This window comes from Quercus robur, chromosome 9, assembly GCF_932294415.1.
Source record: "Quercus robur chromosome 9, dhQueRobu3.1, whole genome shotgun sequence".
NCBI classification, from domain to species: domain Eukaryota; kingdom Viridiplantae; phylum Streptophyta; class Magnoliopsida; order Fagales; family Fagaceae; genus Quercus; species Quercus robur.
The window spans coordinates 16,871,607-16,894,902 of NC_065542.1; the positions used below are offsets into that span (position 1 = coordinate 16,871,607).

Sequence of the window (23,296 nt, forward strand, 5' to 3'; positions counted from 1 at the left end):
CTGCTGTGCAAGGCCGGACTCTTCACCAATTAGATGTAAATAATGTGTTTCTTCATGGTGATTTGCATAAAGAAGTGTATATGTGTCTTCCTCCAGGCCTACCCAACAAAGGGGAGCTTGTGTGCAAATTGAATAAGTCCTTGTATGGCCTTAAACAAGCCTCAAGGCAATGGTATTCCAAGTTTTCAACCACTCTACTGCAACATGGTTTTCTGCAATCTAAGGCAGATTACTCTTTGTTCACCAAGTAATCAAGAGCTTCTTTTATGGCACTTTTGGTATATGTTGATGATATACTCATTGCCAGCAATGATCCTCAATCTGTAGCAAACTTGAAGGCTGTCTTAGATAAGCAATTCAAATTGAAGGACCTGGGCAGTCTGAAATATTTCTTGGGTTTGGAAGTGGCTAGGTCTGAGAAAGGCATTTCATTATGCTAGAGAAAGTATGCCCTTGAAGTGATCAATGATGTGGGAATGCTTGGATGTAAGCCTGTTAAAATTCTCATGGAGGTCAATCTTAAACTAAGCAAAGATGAAGGCAAGTTATTGGCTGATGATGGTATGTATAGAAGATTGATAGGGAGGCTGCTGTTTCTTACTATTTCTAGGCCAGATATCACTTACTCAGTACATAGGTTGAGCCAGTTTATGTCCAAGCCTAGAGATCCTCACCTCAAGGCAGCCTATAGGGTAATTCAATATCTTAAAGGTACCTCAAGACAGGGTTTGTTCTTTTCAACTCAATCCTCCTTACACATCAAAGCCTTTGCAGATGCAGATTAGGCTGCATGCATTGATTCTAGGAGGTCCATCACAGGTTGCTGTGTATTTCTTGGTGACTCTTTGATTTCTTGGAAATCTAAGAAGCAAATTACAGTTTCAAGGTCCGCGGCAGAAGCAGAGTACAGAGCAATGGCTGTTGCAGTGTGTGAAGTGACATGGATTATGTATTTACTTAAGGATCTGAATGTTAAACACAATCAAGCTGCCTTATTGTTCAGTGATTCTCAAGCAGCAATCCACATAGGTACTAATCCAGTATTCCATGAGCGTACAAAGCATATTGAGATAGACTGTCACATTATAAGGGATAAGGTGCAAGCAGGAGTTATAAAGTTAATGGAAATTAGAACTTAATATCAGTTAGCTGATTTGTTGACAAAAGCTTTGAGTTGGAATCAGTTTTATGATCTTCTTACCAGGATGGGCATCTCCAACATTCATTCTCATGATGTCCATCTTGAGGGGGAGTATTAGAAATCAAAGAAACTAGAGCAGCAAACTGAATTACACGAGTCCAGAAGTCCAGATAGTTGCAAAGTTGAAGCAGAGATCAACATGTAGCTTAAGCATAAAAACTACATGTAGTATGGTATTGGTTAGTGAACATGTGAGCTACATGTGAATGACTTAAGTGTACACCTCTGGTAGTTAGTTAGGAAGTTTGTTAGATCAGTTAACTTAGTTTTTGGCTTGGATTAGTTGCTTAGTGTTGTATATAAACACTTGTAATTATCTGTTTTTACTATCAATGAAATACTTTTCTCAATAAATTTCATAACTATTCATAAGCCCCACTATACTTTCTAATACTTTTTACCGAAGACCCCTTTTTTTTTTTTCTTTGAGGGGAAAAAATCATCAATATTAACTGTCAAAATTTACAGTGCTGTTTCATTAAAAAAACAAAAACAAAAATTATAGTACTGTTTCCAACCGTAAAATATACTTATTACAAGTTACATTTTCTGTTCTACCTACTTTGATTTTGGACTTTTAGGGTGATTCATTGATGCAAAATCAACACCAATCTTAACAGCAAGTGTGAACGAACAAGAACATTCTATTTGCAGAGTTGCTGGCCTCGTGGCTCAATGCCAAATAACTGTCTATTTGAGGAAGTCCAGAGATACAGAGCTTTGGGCACACGTTGCTGCGGGAATCTTGGTCATGACTCATGACCAAACGCCAAATACAGCGGCATTTCGAGTTTAACAAAAGGCAATTGTAGCAAAAATTTCCAACTCATGAGTCATGCCCCCATTGATTGAAAAAAGTAAAAATGCAATAAAATAAAAGGTGGGGAATATGAAGAAATTTCATTAGCTTGAGAACTTCAAGGTTGGTTCCATCTATAGTGTCCTTAATTTGTGGGGTCAAAAGCAATTTCCTTTAAGTGACACTTGTAGCACAACCTTGGAAGAAAAGAGGGTCAAAATATCAGTGTAAGATTTGTTCAGTTTTCTCGATTTTCAACTGGGACTGGGAGGCTTTTGGAAACAAACAAGTGTTTGATAAACCAATATTCCATTGCATTGTTTTAGCAGCTATGGCTCAAAATGCTTTTTCAAGTTTGGATTTTGCATATGCACTTGCCAAAGCCAATATTATGTCAAAATATGTGCTGGACATGAATTCCTATTTGTCATCCACGGTTATTTTCTCATGTAAAAATTGTAATAAGAGGATGCACGAGTCAAGATTACATATAATATACAAGTCCAAGTAATGCTCTCTCTTTTTGCTTTCCCACTTTTCTTTTTCATTATTGCAACACACCAAGGACAGTCAATGTTCACCTTTTCCTTTTTAATATGTACCTCTGCTAAAGCCCACTATAGTCTACAAAACCCTAGCTCAATGCTTTATGTTGCTTACAAAATTTGAGTTTGCAACAATAAGTCAATAACATAGGAAAAAAAATTATGAAAAAAAAATTCAGGAAAATCAAAGAACCATATAACACAGTTCCAATGGTATTAGGAGCCCAATTGGTGTTACTTATTATTTTTTATCTTTTTTATATCAAGGTTGTTTGATATCCGATACAATGATAAATTATCAATTGTTTAAAAAAATTAAATTAATTTAATCATTGAATATGTCATGTGCTATATTTTTATACCTTCTTATAAAAAACAGAACTTCAACAAAATCCTACTTGGACTGTGTCTAAGAAACCAGAGCATGGATGTAAGTTTTGGCAGCACATCTAGCACCAGACAAACAGAAAGTGTTTTTTGTGGTCACGAGTCTGGAAGGAGTGGGTGTGGGACATATCTAATCATGTAACATTATGGAGCTTAAGACTTAAGCAAACTTAGAAGCAATCTAAAAGTGACACCTTTGGTCCAGCAATTGATAAAGCTAGCCAATATGAAGCCCTTTTTGTCGTCCACTTCCGCCTGTTTCTTTAAATTCTAGCCTCTAATTAACTTTCCAAAAAGGCAAAATAAGCCCATCACAGCCTCATAGATTCCTTGGCAGTTGGCACTATTTCAATTTAGAGATTTAGACCACATGCGAAAGCAGTGGCGGAGTCGGATAGGGTGTGGCCCCAATTCGTGTGAGAGAGCCACCTCGATTTTTTCTTGTCCTTTTTGTTTTTCATGCCTTGTAATTTGTGTTGGCCTTTTATATTCCATCTCTAATAAAATTATTATAATATGTACGTTTGGAAATGAAATAGCTGGATGAAAAACTTTGAAAGAAAAATAAGAAAGAAATTTTTTTTAAATGTGTTTGATTAGATGGGAAGAAAGAAAAATATATTGTGGAATTCAGGTGTTTTCTTTTTGGACTCATTAAAAAATTTCCCTAAAAATAAAAAAAAAAAACTGAAGAGAAAAAAGTGTCTACCGACAAAAATGCCTATATTCAGTTCCTTTCTTTCTTTTTATTTCTTTTATTTCTTGTTTTTTTTTGTCTGCACGTTGTTTTTTTTTTTTTTTTTTTCTTTCATTTTTCTCTCTTCTTTCTTGGATGACTGGACGTTCGGTTTTTTTTTTTTTAAATTAATTTTTTGATTTCGGACTATGGTTGTGGGTGGGCACGTTACCATTTTTTTTTTCTTTCCTGGACGTTGCTCTTTTTTCTTTTTTCTTTTTTAGGTGTGATAGTTGTTTTGTTTTTCTTTTTCTTTTTCTTTTTTTAATAGACATGATTTTTTTTTAATCAATTGGGTGATTTTTTTTTTAGTTTTTTGTCACATTTTTGTTTTAATTGGTCATCATTTTTTAACAAGGATGTATGAGTAACTTTATACAAACTTACTTTTTCTATCCTTTCATTTTTTCACTCCCAACCATACAAAAATGAGATAAATTAAAAAATTTTTTATTCTTCCACTTTTTCATCCTCCTACGTCATTTTTTTTTGGAACATTAACTTTATTTTTTTAATAAATTGGGTGATTGCTTTTTTTTTGTCACTTTTTTGTTTTAATTGGTCATCATTTTTTAACAATGGTGTATGAGTAACTTTATACAAATTTACTTTTTCTATTCTTCCATTTTTCCACTCCCAACCATACAAAAATGAGAGAAATTAAAATTTTTTCTATCCTTCCACTTTTCTATACTCCCACCATTTTCTATCCTTCCACATAATTTTTTTTGGAATATTAACTTTATTTTTTAATAAATTGGGTGACTGTTTTTTTTTTTTTTTAGTTTTTTGTCACTTTTTTGTTTTAATTGGTCATCATTTTTTAACAATGGTGTATGAGTAACTTTATACAAATTTACTTTTTCTATTCTTCCATTTTTCCACTCCCAACCATACAAAAATGAGAGAAATTAAAATTTTTTCTATCCTTCCACTTTTCTATCCTCCCACCATTTTCTATCCTTTCACATAATTTTTTTTGGAATATTAACTTTATTTTTTAATAAATTGGGTGACTGTTTTTTTTTTTTTTAGTTTTTTGTCACTTTTTTGTTTTAATTGGTCATCATTTTTAACAAGGCTGTATGAGTAATTTTTTACAAATTTACATTCTCCATCTCTCTATTTTTCTACTCCTAACCAAATAAAAATGTGAGAAATTAAAATTTTTTCTATCCTTCCACTTTTTCATCCTCCCACCATTTTATATTCTTCTACTTTTACACCCCTCTAACCAAACGGATGCCAGCTATGCATGTCATCTTGTCAGAAGACTATGAATCATTGTTACAAGCCATTTTTTTTCTATTGGCAACAACATTTCACGGACTAATAAATAGCATAGCTGCATAGGTCCCCTTGAGAAAAAGCATTCAGACTGAGCCATGTAATGACCACTAATAATTGGTACCAGTGAACCCCACCCTTACGGTGACAATTGTGCATTTAGGCAGATGCACAATTGTTACACTAACTTATGTGGGTGGGTTTTTTTTTTTTTTTTGGTTAAAATGTATAAAATAAAGGGTTTTTTACATTTTACAAAATTTTACATCCATTGACGTGGATGCTCTTAGTGCAGTTGGGAAACTCTTAATGTAATAAGAATCGAAGCCAATGGACAAATCTGACTTACATAGGTGAATAAACCATCCCCTGTCAAAAGATCTAGCTTGATGAGGTAGATTTAGCCGCATGAAGTTTAAGAAAATATGACATATATAACAAGGTCAAATTGGTGAAAATGGATGACATTGTCAACTTTTGCTACCTTATACCAGTTCAATATGTTAATACAATCTGTCAAAAACTCATTAAAAAAACAAATGTAAAAACTTGTAAACTTCGCTAAGCTATAAATTAGCATATATAAAGAATGATAGCTGACTGATAGAAAGCAACAAGAAAACCAATAGGAGGGAGGAAAATCAAAGCCAAAAAAAATTCCTAGAATCATTTGAGAGAAGAGAAAATGCAGTCATCTTGTCGAAATGAGGAATCTGTGTCATGCCTTAATGGCTGTTGCCCAACCCCACTCCTCAACTTGCAAGCAACTGAGAACAGAGAGTCCAAGTCCAGAAGCACAACTTCAGCTTGCCGCCACAACTTTGCAGCAGCAACTACATCCTCTATCTTCCCAAACACCAAGTTTACAAACCATGAGTCTCTCCCATCTTTGCAAGAATCATTCATTGAATTCAGAAAAGCTTACCCTCAGTATTCTGATACCTATCAAGCTGATCAAATAAGAGCCCAAGAATACTACCATCTCTCCCTTTCCAACCATACCTGTCTTGATTACATTGGCATAGGCCTTTTCTCCTATTCTCAGCTGCAAAATCACGACCCTTCAAGAAAACAAATTGCCGTATCTTCTTCTTCTTCCTCTCCCCCACCACCACCACCATCACCTCCTCAAAAATCAGATTTCCCCTTCTTTAGTATATCCTACAAGACGGGGAATCTAAAGATTTTGCTACTTCATGGTGGGCAAGAATCAGATTTTGAATCTGCAATGAAGAAAAGGATCATGGGGTTCCTTAATATCTCCGAAAACGACTACAGCATGGTTTTCACAGCAAATAGAACCTCAGCTTTTAAACTTTTGTCAGAAGCTTACCCGTTCCAATCTAGTAGGAAGCTTCTAACAGTTTATGACTATCAGAGTGAGGCAGTGGAAGCAATGGCAAGTAGCTCAGAGAAGAGAGGAGCACAAATCACGTCAGCTGAATTTTCATGGCCAAGACTAAGGATTCAGTCAGCAAAATTGAGGAAGATAATTGAGAGTAAAAAGAAGAAAAAGAAGAGGGGACTCTTTGTCTTCCCACTTCATTCTAGAATAACAGGAGCTAGATATCCTTACCTCTGGATGAGCATTGCACAAGAGAATGGATGGCACATATTGATTGATGCTTGTGCATTAGGACCAAAGGACATGGATAGCTTTGGCCTCTCTTTATTTCAACCAGACTTTCTCATTTGTTCCTTCTACAAGGTTTTTGGGGATAACCCTTCTGGTTTTGGATGCCTCTTTGTCAAGAAGTCTACTATTCCAATCCTGGAAGAATCTATAAGTCCAGGGATTGTTAATCTTGTCCCTGCAAAGAAGCTGTCTTGGTTAGTGGATGAGTCCTCCAGTACTGAAACAGAATTTGAAGAGACACCGAGAGCTGGACTACAAGAAGATAAATTGCCAACGTCAAGCTCTTTCTCTGGTCGTATAGAAGCTACGGAGTCTGGAAGATTCAAACTAGAGGAACCTACAGAATCAAAAGAATCTGAAGCTTCTGAAATTGGGGAATCAGATAGAAGTATTGAATTAACTCAACGTGGAAATGCCAAAAGCAGCAGAAATGAGAGCTTGAAAATTGAATGCGGGGGCTTGGACCTGGTGGACTCATTGGGACTAATACTGATCACTAACAGAGCAAGGTACCTGGTCAATTGGCTTGTGAGCTCTTTCATGAAGCTTGATCATCCTAACACAGAGGGGAAACCCCTGGTAAGAATATATGGGCCAAAGATAAAATTTGACAGAGGACCTGCATTGGCATTCAATGTATTTGATTGGAAAGGAGAAAAGGTTGAGCCTGTACTTGTACAAAAACTTGCTGATAGAAGCAACATATCTCTAAGCTATGGATTCTTGAAAAATATTTGGTTCTCAGATAAGTACAGAGAAGAGAAGGAGAGAGTACTAGAGAAAAGAGAGAGTGGCTCAGAGAAAATGGTGAAAAACAAGAGGAAAGACAAAACTGATCAAGGAATCACTGTCGTTACAGCAGCACTTGGGTTCCTGACTAATTTTCAAGACACCTACAAGCTTTGGGCTTTTGTTGCTCGGTTCTTGGATGCAGACTTTGTAGAGAAGGAGAGGTGGAGATATACTGCTCTTAATCAGAAAACAATTGAAGTTTAAGAATGAAATTATTCATTTATTCTTCAGGATGACGGAGTTCAGAAATTGAAGCCGGTGCAATCAAGTCAAGGTTTTTAAACAAATGAAAAAGTAAATTGTCATAGTAGAGGTAATCCCCATTTGTTCTTTCATTGAATGAGTTTCAGAAATTTTCATTTCTCATGAATATACTTCCGTTCCAAATTTATTCTTTGCACATGTATTTCAGCAGAACAAAATCTACAACTGATATAAACATGGTAGACTATAGAATGAAACATGAATGCACTTGCTGTCGCCAAAATTACTACCACAAAATCTTATTTATTTCATCTTTCCATGTCAATGCAAATATGATTGAGGATTTGCAAAAAATTGATGATATTTACAGTGTGTGGAGATGAATGTGCAAACATATGCCACAAGCTCATCACACAGATAACAAAAAATATATGTTGGGTACATAGTTGTTATTCATTAAAATATCAGAATTTCTTTTGTTCATACGTAGTCTTTGTTTTAAAATATTTTATCTGATCTTGATAGTTTTTACCATTGTAAGTCTTTCCTTTTCAAAGCTATTAAAATCTACAACTACCACGCACAAGAGTCAAACTTGGCGATTTGCTAAAGGCTTGAACATAATCTAATGGACAGTGAAAGTTACACAATCAACGCCATGATGCTAGATTGCATGAATGCAAATAGCAACCCTAGACATTTCTTGGAATAATCTATAATAGCACTTTCTAGCAGCAGGTCCTACACCTTAAAAAGAATGTGCATAAATGTTTCAACTCACTAAATATGCAGTGAGAAAAAAAAATCACATTTAGAAAATAATACATTCACCTTCTATTCTCTGTTTTGCAGATAATGTCATAAATATAAATTTTAATTCACTTGCTCAAATCCAAACACTTGTTAAGAATCATATGATAAAAAGGATCATACGAGAAATAAGGAGAGAGTTACATGAGAAAAGCAAGACATGAAATGAGCATATGTACCACAAGGAGATCAACTTTGTTTACTGTGATAGAATAATGGTTAGATTGACTGCATTTATAAATAACATGGAGAAATAACATGATGTATAAACAAAGAAAGGACCCCAACAAGCCTCTAGAGAAATATACTATAGCACTGAGACCCTTAATATAAACACAAGTAAAACCTATATGATTAGTTGGGGTCAAAAGACTCAGAATCAAGTTCTGTCCTCTCTCTTTTTCTTTTGTTGCTTTCTTTTTAGTTCCAGACCATCCAGAGTAATTTCATGTTAGAAGCCTTGGTTTCATAACCCTGCACTCTAGGACCATAGCACAGAAAACATGCAAGCAAGAGAAGGATTCACATTCCTCACATTCTCACTGGAGAATGAAAGCTGCCCAATCTTCCAATTTTCCAAGATATCCTTTATCTATGTATTTCATCATCATCCCAAAAGTTGCAACTAATACAATACATCATACAAGTACAGAAAGACTCATGCCAACTTGCCTAGATCACTTTGTATTCCATTGTTTCCTTTGCCTATCGAAGTGTGCATACCCTCCACCCCTCTATTTCAGTTCCAACAATAGCTGCAACTCATCTCTTGTGGAAAACAACCAAAACTGAAGAATTGGATACCTCCAAAAATACAGAAGTAAAAGCAAAATAATACACACACACATATGACCAATTGAAACTAAATAAATCACATGTAACAATTGTATGCCTTCAACCACAGAACCCAAACATATAATCACAATAGACTCAAATATAACTCACAATGTGATTAATCACCTTCCTGAACAGAATGATGAACTTTCAGATCCTAGCTCATATCATAAACTTGACAGGAAATCCACCAATCAAAAATTACACAACCAGAGTCCCAGCACGGGGGAAGGAGAAACCACTAATGCAGTCATACTTCACCAATAAAAAAATAAGAAACTTGTCAGGAAATCTACCAATCAAAATTACTCTGCCAGAGTCCCAGCATATGGGAAGGAAAAACCACTAATGCAGTCATACTTCACCAAAAAAAAAAATGTAACAGATTCACAGTTAATAGTTTAACAACTTTGACCATAAAAAACTAAAGATAAAAAGAATGAGCTCTACAAAAGAACATCTCTGGTCCAGTGGCCAAACTTAGTTATAAGGGTTTGTGTCTTAAATTATACAGATTGCTCCAAGGTCTTTCATATAAGACGTCAGTTATTCTTTATGTAAGAACTCGGAAATAGTTTCAATGAAATCTATAACTTTCAATTCCCAAGTGAAGAGGGAAAAAATTTGAAAATTCTGTGATGCTTTTTATGATTGTAACAATTTCCACAAACTTGGCACAATGCACAGAGTTTGGTTTCATAAACCATTCTTCCAAAGGGGTTACAAATTTCTAACCCCAAGGAGTAGCTCAATAGACTGTGACGAACTTCCCTTCCCCTCCCCTTGCAGCCAAAACATACTTATCAAAAAAAAGGTTACGAATTTCTTTGTCCAATCTATACATCAAATCACCTTCTTTTTTAAAGTGTGTGGAATGACTTTATGACTTATGACCATAGTGATAAAAAGAAGATTCTTAAAGTGATAAAAAGAAGTACTTTTGGCCAAGAATTGCCATCATGGACCTTTCTTTTATTTCATGGGCATGGAAGTTGCCTCATCTATCTTTTTGTCAGTTCAAGTATGCACTGTATCTCTTATTTACAAATTGGTATGGATAACACAAGACTATTGACTTTCACCAGGTAATTCACAACCTTCATTATCAGAATCCTACACACATTCAGATCCTAACCCATGTCGGTAATCTGTCAGAAAACTCATAAAACTAATACTTACTCATTTAGAACCCCCTTTTCCAGCAATAAATTGCAGTCACTTAATGAAGCACATTCATATCAGTTTAGATTGTGTCATATGTTTTTTTATCAGATATTTATACATAGTTTACCAGAATCTGGATATCATTGATATCAATATCCATGCTGCTTAGTCACCCTCATACGAAAATGACTGTTTTGGAAAATTTTGATTACAAGGCAAATAAAAACAGCTTCTTGTTTGCAAGGCTAAATGACAGCTCAGGGTGCATATTGAATCAACCTGGCTTCAATCTCTTGTAAGGATGAATTAATAAAATAATTTGATGGTCCACCATATTGCCCCTGACAATTACAAAGAACTGAGAGGAAATCAATCCATCTTCAGTCTCTCATATGTTAATTTGACTGTTATTCATGCTTTCCCTAACAGATATAGGGTACTAAAATAAATTATGGCATCCAAGATTACAGTACTTCTGCAAATATCAAACCAAGGAATTGAGTGGCAAACATCTTCACTAAGATTTTTTTTTTCTTTTTTTTTTTGGTCAGGATTCACAGTAAGTAAGAATACATCATATCATCAGTAAACATTAATGCACAAATCTATTGCTCTGTTGTACATGTATGAACAATTGATTAATCAAAATTATTAGATGACAATCAGTCTCTTTCCTTGATGGAACACAGGCTACTATTTTGGAAAACAAGAAAATGGCAGAAAGTTATCAGAATGTTACATTAAAATCTAATTTGAAAAAAAAAAAAAAAAAGAGGCTCTTCAACTTTGCAACAAAATTATACCCATCTGATCAAGAATGGGTCTGAAAAATGCCCTTCAAGATAGACTTGATTAGCAAGGATGTTTAACAATTTATGCACATCCTCATTTTGAGGGTGGCTAGTATCACCAGCAAGAAATTCATAAGCATTACCATCCACCTCTATAACACTTGATCCAGGGGCCTTTTTTATTCCCTTCTCCTTCATCAACCTCCTTACCCTTGTTACTTCAGCCCATCTTTGATTGGTAGCATATATATTGGATAGGAGCACATATATCCCACTATCTTGTGACTCATGTTCTGGGAGTCGATCTAATATTTCTTGAGAGAGTTCAATATGTCCATTGGCTTTGCAAGTGCTGAGAAGAGCTCCCCATATCAGCACATCAGGTTGCATGGGCATAGATTTTATCAGCTCCTGAGCTTCATCCAAGAGTCCAGCCCTACAGAGCATATCAACCATGCATCCATAGTGCTCTAACCTGGGAGAAAGATTATGTTGTTGACTTACCATTTGATAGAAGTATCTACGACCTTCATCAACCAAGCCAGAATGACAGCAAGCTATCAAAATAGAAAGAAATGTCACCTCGTTGGGCCTCATACCTGATCTAATCATTTCTTCAAAATGTTTGAGCACCTCATGCCCATGCCCATGCATTGCTAGAGCCCCTAGCAAGGCATTCCATGTATAGACATTCTTATAAGGCATCTCATCGAAGGTCCTTAATGCCATCTCTACACAGCCACACTTTGCATACATGTCAATCATAGCTGTTCCAATATGAGTATCCCATTTGATGCCAATAAGATAAATATATTCATTGATCCATCTGCCATAATCAAGAGCCCCAAGACTGGCACAAGCTGAGAGCACAGTAGTAAGTAGAAACCCATCAGGTTCAATGCCTGAACCATGCATTTTGTGAAACAACTCCAATGACTCTTTGGGATGTTCACATTGCACCAATCCACTAATCATAGTAGTCCATGACACAATATCCCTCTCAGGGAGCTCATCAAAGATTTTCTTTGCTTCACACAAACACTCACACTTGACATACATATCCATGATAGCATTGCCAACCACCAAATCCATCCCAACTCGCTTAAAAATTAATCCATGAATCCCCTTCCCCAAACTCAAATACCCCATTCGCCCACAAGCCACAAGCACACTTACAAAAGTTGCGACATTTGGCTTCGCATCCATCCTTGAAAACAAAGCTACAGCCTCATCAAACAATCCTGACCTCACATACCCAGATATCAAACCAGTCCAAGACACCACATCTCTCACAAGCATGTCATCAAACACCTTAGTAGCAGCACAAAAAACACCACAAACACTATAGAAATGCACAAGTGAGTTTCCCACAAATGCATCACCTAAAAAACCCGTTTTAACAACCACCCCATGAACCTGTCTACCCTCTCCACTCCCCGAAAACTTGGTGCAAGATTTCAAAACCACTGGAAATGTGTACTTATCAGGCATAAATCCATCCCTAACTATCCTTCTATATACCAAAACTGCTGCTTCAGGCGTGTCACTACCAGCATAACTAGATATTAGCAAATTACACGGGAATGAGCTTGTGCACCAATCAATTTGCTTCAAAAGATCACAACCATATTCAACATATTCAACAAATTTTCCAAAGAACTCGGCAACTTTGTTAACTACCAACTCATCACGAACAATGCCTGATGTTAGTAATTGTGCATGGATTTGCTTGAAAGATCTAAAATTGTTGCATCTATGAATGAAATCTAAAAGAACCCATTTCCTAGAAAGCATGGTGTTGCTCATATCGGTTACACCAACCCCATTTTGTGAAAAAACTCCGCAACTTTTTTTTTCTTTAACCAAATATCCCACACATATTCATTACAAACCCAACTATTTGATAACCCTTTTGCACGCAACTGACTATAGTTTAAGCTCAAACCTTAAAGAATAGTATAACAGAAGCCATTGCTGACCATGACAGTGAAACACAGGTAAATTTAGATGAAGTGGGAGCATTCAGCACTCATGATGTGATTGAAATTCATAGTTTCTTTTAAGAAAAGCTAAGTGGGAATGTGAATTTCATTGTTGTAGTGATCTCTAAACACAGGTTTTTGTAAATTGGCACTGTCCAACGGTAAAACCGTAAAGAGTACACCCGGGTTTAATAGTCTCGGAAGTGCGATGCTTGGAATGGAACAACGACTTTCGTTATAAACGACAACACTTTTACTGATCGTACATGTAACATATTTCTCGTTAAACGACATCATGTTGTGGGCTGAGCGACATTTTGATAAATTTAAAAAAAAAAAAAAAAAAAATAGGTACAAGAAAATTTAGACATCATTTAAAAAAAATGAGGACCTACTGAGGAAGAAATTCAATGTATTTGTATTAAACACCTCTCTCGGCCTTCCAACTACATCTTCTTCTTCTTTTTTCTTCTTTTCTTAATATGAGATAGAAATTTTATTCTAACATAATCTAAGTGCATATGTATGTGAAATTCTTTCTTAAATATTTGAATTCCGACCCTTACCACTCACATCTCATAAATACTTATACTTGTAAAATAATCACCACACAAAAAGTATACAAAATACTTAAAAAGCTAATTGTCACTTTCACATCATTGCTAACACTTATTGATAGCCTTCATGCATTAAAAGTTGAATAATTGCTTTTGACTAATATAACTATTGGACGGTAGAAATGTCTTGTGCCACATAAAGTAGCACAAAAAAGCCACAACTCGCCATATGGACGAATTGTGACTTTTTCTGTGCCACTTTATGCGGCACTAGAAAGACTAATTGGATGGTAGGATTAGGCTTTAACACGTCCTATCATCTTTGACAAAGGAGAGAGAGAGGTGAGTTGTGGCTTTTTTGTGCTTCTTTATGTGGCACTAAAAAGACTAATTGGATGGTAGGATTAGGCTTTAACACGTCCTATCATCTTTGACAAAGGAGAGGGAGATTAGACCAAAGCCTTCACTCAAGCCTCTAAGGCCCCCTTGAACACCCCAAATGAATTGAAAAGCAGAGAGAGAGATTCTCAAAGCATTAAATAGAGTGATCCCCACTAGACACTCAAGTCATGAGTGCTTTGTTTAATCTCGGCCTGGGCCCTCAGTATCTATCTCCTAGTGTAAAAAAGCTTCATTATTGGGCTAGTTCTTGGGCATTATAAAGTAGTTCCTACCAGGGGATATGATGAACTACGTTTTGGATTTTTGAAGCTAGATATTTTAAGTTGAGCTCCCTAAAACTATGAGTTCACCTCTCAAAAGGTAAAATGAAGTTAGATATTTTAAATTGATCAATAAAATAGTTCTTCAAAGAAGTTATGAATGAGACTAAAGCTATAAGGGCACGTTTGGTAAACTGTAATAGATATTGTAATGTAATAGATATTCCTATAGCATAATTATTCGGTTGTTTGGTTATGTTTTTATTACAGTAAATAGTTATTCTTTATGAATAGTTATTCTTTATGAATAGTTATTCTTCAAAATGAGGAATAACAATTCTCTATCAAAAGTACTGAATATCTATTCATTCACCTTATGTAATAACTTTTTAAAAAAATTTCCTAAAAAACCATTAGTTGTCACATCTTCAAAAGGAAAGAAAATAAATTTTTTCTTCTTGTTAATTATTAGCTCTATTTTGAACACCCTAATTTTAGGAAATTTGACTTAAAAATAATTTAATTACACATTTTTTATATACTCTACTAAATTGTGGATGCATATTTAGAATTTTATTCCTAAATGGTCATCAAACTAATAAATAGTAATATTTATTACATTCCAACTTAATGTATTCCTTGTAATACTTATTCCTATTCTCATGTAATAATCATTACAATGTACCAAACGTACCCTAAATGTATTATAGAGGCAATAAAAATGTCTAAGACTTACGTTTTAGTATAAAAAAACTCTTATAGTTCTTTTTTTTTTTCTTTTTTTTCTTTTTTGAGAATTAACTCTTTATAGTTCTTTTTTTGATACAAAATATAATTCTATTCTAACCTAATCTAAGTGTGTATGTGTGTGAAACTTTCTCCTGGAGACTTGACCCCTAGCCCTTACCTCCCACACCCCACAAGCACTTATACTTGTAGAGTAACCATCACACCAATGGTATGCGGTGATAACTCTTTATAGTTCTTAATAGTTAATATTGTATTACAATCTCTCAATGAGATATATGTGATCTTATCTGAAAAGTAAATATATAGCTAAATTTATAATTTTAAAAGCTCAAAAGAGAAATTGAACTCAAGAACTTTCTTTTTTCCATAAGAATTCAGGAACTTTAAGTGGTGTTAGTTTACTTCTTTTTTCATACAGTATGAAAATTTTGGCTGCATTCTTTTTTAAATAAAATACACACCTACATGGTTATCAAAATGCGATCTGGATCGTAAAATCGCACGATTTTACGATCTCACCTCACCAAAATGTTTAGAATCGCATTAGGATCATAAAAATGATAGGATCTTGTAGCATCGTATGTGTGTGAAACTTTCTCCTGGAGACTTAAACCCTAGCCCTTACCTCCCACACCCCCACAAGCACTTATACTTGTAGAGTAACCATCACACCAATGGTGTGCGGTGATAACTCTTTATAGTTCTTAATAGTTAATACTGTATGACAATCTCTCAATGAGATATATGTAATCTTATCTGAAAAGTAAATATATAGCTAAATTTTATAATTTTAAAAGCTCAAAAGAGAAATTGAACTCAAGAACTTTCTTTTTTCCATAAGAATTCAAGAACTTTAAGTGGTGTTAGTTTACTTCTTTTTTCATACGGTATAAAAAATTTGGCTGCATTTTTTTTTTTAAAATAAAATACACACCTACATGGTTATCAAAATCATGGTCTGGATCGTAAAATCGCACGATTTTATGATCTCACCTCACCAAAATGTTTAGAATCGCACTAGGATCATTAAAATAGTAAGGTCTTGTAGCATTGTATGGGATCCTACCGATCCTACCAAAAACAAAAAATTTTGGTTTTTTTTTATGGGATAAATTTTTTGTTTTGATGAAACTTTAAGGGTTTTTATTTTTTCATGTTAGGATGGTATGGCTTTTTTTTTTTTTTAATTATATTAACTTAAGAAAATGTTTTCTAGTTTCTAGTTCACTTGTAATCAAAATGAATGAATGCTTCATCATTTCAAAATGAAGAATCTGATGTTGGTTTTGCTGCCTTTTAAGCTATAATGTTGTTAAATTTATTTGATCAATATACTAATTTGTGTTCTAATATTACTAAAATATTTTTTTTTATATATAATTTTATCAGTTATGCTTGTATTTGTATATTGATTGATTTATTTTTTTAAGCATGCTCTTTAATTGTTGCTGAGTGATATAACTTGAATGGTTCAATGTGAAATTGTATCTTGATGTTTTTTGCAGCTCTAGTATACAAATATATAATGTCTACATAAATGATGAAATGGATAATGATGATTAGGAATTTAGGATGATGGTTATAATAACTTTAGAATGAGAATAATTAAATGTTCATTTCACCTTAATATTCATTTTGCTTTTGGAATTCATATTGTAGTTATTTAGTTTCCATTTGCTAACTTATTTTGGATTTCAAACTTGGAACTTAGAACTTGAAAATAATTTTTTATATGTTTTGATAAATATTTTGGCATTTGGTTACTAATTAAACATTTATTGAACTTTTTAGATACATTGGGTCAAAACTTAAATATATTTGTTTCGTTAGTATAGACTTAGCGATGTATGACATGCAAATTATATCATATGATGGAAATTTTAGTTTTTTTATGGATGAATTTATAATTAATGTGATTATTCGACATACAAAGTCATTATCAATGTTTTTTTGCTTTAAATATGAAAATACGTAGGATCTTACGATTCACGATCCGATCCTACGATTTATGATCCCACCTACCTTCAACGATTCTACGTAAGATCTCGATTTTGACAACCTTGCATACCTATACCTATATGCATATATGTCTATGTGTGTTTCTATATATACTTTCAATTATTTTTTAGATTAAAATCTGGCCCCCTAAAGAAAAATTCATAGTTCCGCCCAATAAAGAAAATTAATTGTATTTTGTTTTACAATTATGACTATCTTAATTCTCAGGTGTACATGGGCAATAAATTTTTAGTTAAGCTTGTATTTTCTATAAATTTAGTTAATTAGGAAAATTCATTTTGTTTATGGGTTTGTGAATGCTCTTATTTCCTTTTATGCTTCCTTATGCTTTATCCATTGTTTTACAGCAAAATTGTTTCATCTTTGAAAATTAGTGGAATTGATTCGATATAAAGCGATGATAAAATGAGGCATGAAATATGGTTCTACAATAGAGAAATGCAGATAGTTTCAAAATAAGTTTTCCATGTACACAGAGTTGTCATGACCTAAACCACGAAGTTAATTCCCTCTTTGAATAAGCCTTTGTAATATGACAACTCACTATTGGCTATTGCATTCTTTTGGCTCGAAATTCTTTTCTTGATAAGCTCCAAATTCGAGTAAAAATAAATTTCTTACTATGCATACGGCCATGGTTTTCTACCATGTTTTTTTTGTTAGCTTTATTTGCCTAATATATTTTCATTTGTTGGCAATTTCTTATTGTATACCCTAAATTGTCTGATCTGGTTTCCTTATGTATTGCAAAATTTTCCAAAAATTTACTATGCATTGAACATTTTTTATATTTTCTTAGGACTTAGGAGTAAGTCTCACGCGTGTGAGATCTACCACATGTGAAAGGAGTATTACACATGTCCCTTTTTCAACAAATTGGCCATAAGAGAGAGAAAGAGAGATTTATTTTGCTAAAATAAGTATTTGTATATATGATCACCGTCAAATGTCCATAATTATAAATGTTTGTGGTGTAATTTATAATAAATGAAACAAAATATCAAATGAATACAAAAGAAAAAAAGAGTCAATTAATTACATGAAATACCTAAATATAAAACGAATCACATCCAATCACTTTTATTAATTCTAATGCGAGGTTTCTGAAATAGCAGAAACATGGTGCTTAAATTATATGAAATATTTGCTAAGAATTTTGTATTTCAACTGACACATGTCGTTGTTTCTAACACAGATATTCAAAATTCAAATTCTCTCTCTTTCATTATATTTATTGAATTATCAAAAATCCAATTAGTATGTGAAATATTTATGTCCAGAGCTACGTACATGTAATCAAAAAGTCATTAACTAAACTAAAACCTCTTAATGTTTCTAATGAAAAGAGCCTGCTTCATTCAGCGGGCTCACAAGGGACCGAGGATTCACACAGTAATTCATTAATTCTATCAGCTATCTGTTGTTCGTAATAAAATATTAATTATTTATAAATTTCTCCATTTTTTTTACTCATTAAGTATTACTTTCTGGCTGTTGAACGTGGACAAAAACAACTGCAAAATATCCAGCTACTGTGGAATGGTCTTTTGCCTTTTCTAAACCTGATCAAGCTGTATTCAAATACAATAATAAGACTAATGTACTTGCTCCATCCATAGAGAAATGTGATTGAGTTGGAGCTTGTTTCCCACGCGACTAACCCGCCCCAATAGCAATGGCAATTTTATTTCTCAGATTAAAAATAAAAAGACTCTTCGCAATATCTTAAAGTACATGATCACAATTTTTATTTATCAAACAAACAGAAAAAAAAAAAAAAAAAAAAAAAAAAAAAAAAAAAAAAAGATGATCACAATTTTTTTATATTTTACGAATAAAGAGTTTAGTGAAACTACAAATAAATGCATCATTGCCAATTGTCATTTTAGTTTACAAAATCATGACCCGTTATATTTTTGGGATAAAATTTTAATTTATAACATCCATTCTTAATGGTTACTTATTATCACAAAATCAAAACACTAATTAGTTTTGGTGTAGGCAGAAATCAAATTTCAAATCTCTTATTCGACAATGTAACTAGAACTAATTAGAATCCACAATCGTGATCTATTCTAACTGGAACCCACAATGATGATCCATTCTAATTTTTATATGAAAAGGTTTTCCACTATTTTATCCAGAATAAATTGGACTGATTGCAATTGATTCATTCTATTATATTAATTAAAGTTAAGATAAACAAGAATCTCTCGTTGAATTTTACTCAAATTGGAAGACAAAATTTGTAGAATGTTACTATTATTAAATCTATTAAAAGTTAGAATAAAATGCTACTATTTTATTGATCTAATCACTGAAACCAATTGCTTAATTTTGACTAATCAAAAATCAAATTTGACCTATAATGGCGATGTGGCGTGATATAATTGGCTCTTACACCAAAAATAAAAATAGATAATAATATTATTGGCTTAGGTTAGGACCACACTCACCAGAGTGCACTGCGCTGCAAATTATAAAATAAATCACACTCTCTCTGACAAAACTATAATTATATATTACCTAATTAATAATAATAATAATAATAGTAAATAATTAAATAAACCATGCTATCCCAATTCCCCAATCACCCATTAAACCTAAGACCCACTACGTGTCACCATCTCCGGGACCCATGATTTCTCCAAGTAATCCCAACCGTTTGATCTCCTTCTCCCCTAAAAATAAATAGGGATTGAGATTTGAGAGGGCCCCCCTCGCTGGCAATTAGGATAAGTGGGGCTGGGGTTCATGTTCCTCTCTAGGGTTTCTTCTTCTCTCTCTGTGTTTCTTAATCTTAATCCTTGTTCTCTTATATATTTTTATATATTTACAAAAACCATTTCTTTTTTTCTTTTTTCTTTTTTATTATCATTTTGACCAATCCTTCTTTCAATTCCTAAAAATCACTCCCTCCAATTCCCAATCCTCCACAGTACCTTAAAAACACTGTGCTTCCTCATCTCTCTTTTGAATTTGAAAGTAGTTGAAACCATTAGGCCAAAAAAAAAAAAAAAAAATCTGGGTTTGGTTCAAAAATCAAAACTTGTTTCTGGGTCTTTGTTAAATCTTTGCAAAATTGTTGCTTTTGTTGTTGAAGATCATCAAGATTGAAGATTTGGGTATGGACCAAAAAGAAGAAGAAACACCCAACAATCAAAGTCCATCACAAACCCCACCCCCGGCGGACCCACCACCGCCGCCGCCGCCGCCAAAAGAAGAGGTTATAGAAAGCGAGCAAGACGACCTGTCGTCGTCCCCGTTAAAGCTAAACGACACGATGAGTCTCATCCAGGTCCCAATATCGGCTTCAACAAGAGCTGTGGTGGCGGCAAAGGCAAAGAGACCCTCAAAAGACAGGCACACAAAAGTGGAGGGTAGAGGCCGTAGGATCCGTATGCCCGCCACGTGTGCGGCCAGGATCTTCCAGCTGACACGCGAGCTTGGCCACAGGTCAGACGGTGAGACTATCAAATGGCTACTCGAACATGCGGAGCCAGCTATAATTCAAGCCACGGGGACTGGAACTGTGCCAGCTATTGCTGTCTCTGTAAATGGTACGCTGAAAATTCCAACAACCTCTCCTTCTAACCCAGATGATGAAGACGACGTTATTGACGAGGACAACAACAATAGCAACGACAACAACGTTGTGCAAAAAAAACGCAGAAGAAGAGCGTCTCAGAGCTGTGATTTTATCAACGTGAATGAGCGTGTTGCTTCTGTTTCTGCTGGGTTAGCACCAATAGCACCGTTGCCTATGTGGCCTGTGAGTGTGGGAGCTCATAATAATAATAATAGCAATGGTCATGGTGGGCCATTTTTTATGTTCCCAAATGGGTCTATTAATCATCACCAGGCACAATTGTGGGCTATTCCAGCGGGTGCGACTCCTATATTCAACGTGCAAGCAAGACCCATATCTAATTTTGTGTCAGCTGTGCAACTGCAAGTGCCACCTGGTGCTGGTGCTGGTGCTGGTGCTGGTGCTGGTGGGGTTCGTGTTCAATTGGGTGAGGTGCAGGGTTCGACTGCTGGTTCTATTTCAAGTGGTGGTGGTGGTGGTGCTACGGGTTCGGGGAGTTGTTCATCTATGGCGCCCAGTTCGAGTTCCGGGACCAGTGGTGGTGCTACAACTAGTAATAATAATAATAGTACTGGTACGACTCAGATGCTTAGGGATTTTTCAATGGAGATTTATGATAGGAAGGAGCTTCCATTCTTGGGTCGGATTGGGAATTCACAAACACCATGTTCAAAACCATGAGGGTAACAATGGGGGTAAAGAGTTGTTATAGGGTTTTAGACTTTTTTTTTTTTTTTAATAATAAAAAAAAAATTAAGAAAGAGATTACTCAGATTAGTCCACTTTTTGTTATCTGGGTTTTACTTATTCAAGGCCAAATACTTTGTATTTCCCTTGCTTTATTATCTTTTTTTTCAATTCGCTAGATTTTACAAGATGTGTCCTACTAATAACATTATTATTATGCACATGATGCATCATCATATTAACTCTCATAGTGTGGATTCCATATGCCAAATATGAGAAAGAAAACACATATACATATCCATACTATGAGAAAGAGGATGTAAATATACATATCCATACTATGAAAAAGAGGATGTAAATATCATATGTATAAGATAATGGATTTTGTTGATTAGGGGATTAGGAAATACTTTTAGAAATTTTTTATGAGAAGGAAATAAAGTAACTATTTTTTTTGTTAGTTTTTTACATTTTTTTATAAAGGTGGTATCAAAATTTTCATAAAATGGTTCATTGACAAATGCTTTAAGAACGTTCGTTAATTAGACTCTAATATAATTATTGATATGACTGAACTGATAGACTTATTAGATTGTTAGTTAATGATTTTTAACGGCTGTGTTAATGACTTTTTAACGGTTCTTACTTGGATCCATTGATTTATCTACTAATAACAGCTTCTATTTTTTGGGAAGATACTAACAACAACTTGATGCACCAATGGTTATGAAATTTTTTATGATTTTTAGAGCGTTCCCATCTGGGATTTAAAAAAAGTTATATTTTACAATCTCAAAACTTACTTTATTTATTTTACCATCTCATTTTACAACTCATTCAACATTTCAATTTCTATTTTTATATACAACTCATTAAAATAATATAAAAAATCATGTTTCTCTCTCCTCTTTCATTTCTTTTTCCTCTCTTCACCTTTCTCAATTAAAATAATAGTTTTTTTTTTTTTTACATCCAAGTGAATAGTTAGTTCTATATATAAGAACCAACTGTTCACAAGTTCTAAATTTTTTTAAGAATCCATATCCGGATGGAGCAACATTTTTGAAGTTTTGGATGTAAAATAGCAACTTGGGGGTGTTTACACCCCCAATGCTAGTGCTCTTAATAATTAGGAAATGAGATATAGAGTTCCAAATCATAGATATAGGAGATCACAAAAGATACTATGTATAATTTTTAGCTCTAAATCTTGTTACACTCTCTTAATTGCACACTTCAATACACATATCTTATGAAATCATGTTTTTAAAATACAGAAAGATTTCAAGTAACTGAACATTATGTATTCAGTATACTTAGTGTGCAACTATCATGGTTCTAATTTTTATCAAATTTTTATCCATCTAGACTTATGTATTGAAATTCCCTATAAAAAAAAATAGTCTTATGTATTGCTAGTGGGTGAGAATGTGGTCACGTGAGTTGAGGACCTGCACGTGCAAAGTGGGTCTTTGATAGACTTTTTTTTTGCTAAAGGGTCTTTGATAGACTTATTTTATATATTGCATCAGATTCATATGTGAGTGTGAAGTAGTAGTAGTGGGGGTATGCCGTAGGCATTGATGGTGGGTCGCCCCAACAAGAAAAGGTAGCCCCAGAAAAGGGAGGTGGGGGGTCCAGCAAGGAACTAAAAAGTCACGTGAGTAGGGTGATACACGTGTGCGGTGGGTCCTAGTTTTTGGAAAGTGTAACAATGAAATGGTGGGGGTCCACTGAGTTTGTGGGTCAAACAAAAAGAAAAGGTGAGGTGGTCCGTGGACCAAGCCGAGTGGTTCAATGTGGGCCACGACTTGTAGACATGTGACCGTCTGCGTGGGGCACGTGTCCCTAGGATAGATTGGGA

General features: G+C 34.3%; 3 protein-coding genes across 3 annotated transcripts; 2 read left to right on the forward strand and 1 right to left on the reverse strand.

Annotated features, from left to right (window-relative positions):
* Positions 1–5,483: 5,483 nt before the first annotated feature.
* Positions 5,484–7,774, forward strand: LOC126698928 (uncharacterized). The gene has a single exon (XM_050396443.1). The coding sequence runs from the start codon at positions 5,641–5,643 to the stop codon at positions 7,585–7,587; it is 1,947 nt and encodes a 648-aa protein (XP_050252400.1). The 5' UTR covers positions 5,484–5,640; the 3' UTR covers positions 7,588–7,774.
* Positions 7,775–10,999: 3,225 nt separating this feature from the next.
* On the reverse strand, positions 11,000–13,334 carry LOC126698929 (pentatricopeptide repeat-containing protein At4g38010). Its single transcript, XM_050396444.1, has one exon. The coding sequence runs from the start codon at positions 12,990–12,992 to the stop codon at positions 11,193–11,195; it is 1,800 nt and encodes a 599-aa protein (XP_050252401.1). The 5' UTR covers positions 12,993–13,334; the 3' UTR covers positions 11,000–11,192.
* A 6,543-nt stretch (positions 13,335–19,877) lies between these two features.
* LOC126699670 (transcription factor TCP19) lies at positions 19,878–21,493 on the forward strand. Its single transcript, XM_050397623.1, has one exon. It carries the CDS (start codon positions 20,284–20,286, stop codon positions 21,424–21,426), a length of 1,143 nt encoding a protein of 380 aa, XP_050253580.1. The 5' UTR covers positions 19,878–20,283; the 3' UTR covers positions 21,427–21,493.
* Positions 21,494–23,296: the final 1,803 nt, after the last annotated feature.

Coding starts and splice junctions, on each gene's coding strand:
- LOC126698929 (XM_050396444.1), bottom strand. CDS start 12,992: ATGAGCAACACCATGCTTTCTAGGAAATGGGTTCTTTTAGATTTCATT.
- LOC126699670 (XM_050397623.1), top strand. CDS start 20,284: ATGGACCAAAAAGAAGAAGAAACACCCAACAATCAAAGTCCATCACAA.
- LOC126698928 (XM_050396443.1), top strand. CDS start 5,641: ATGCAGTCATCTTGTCGAAATGAGGAATCTGTGTCATGCCTTAATGGC.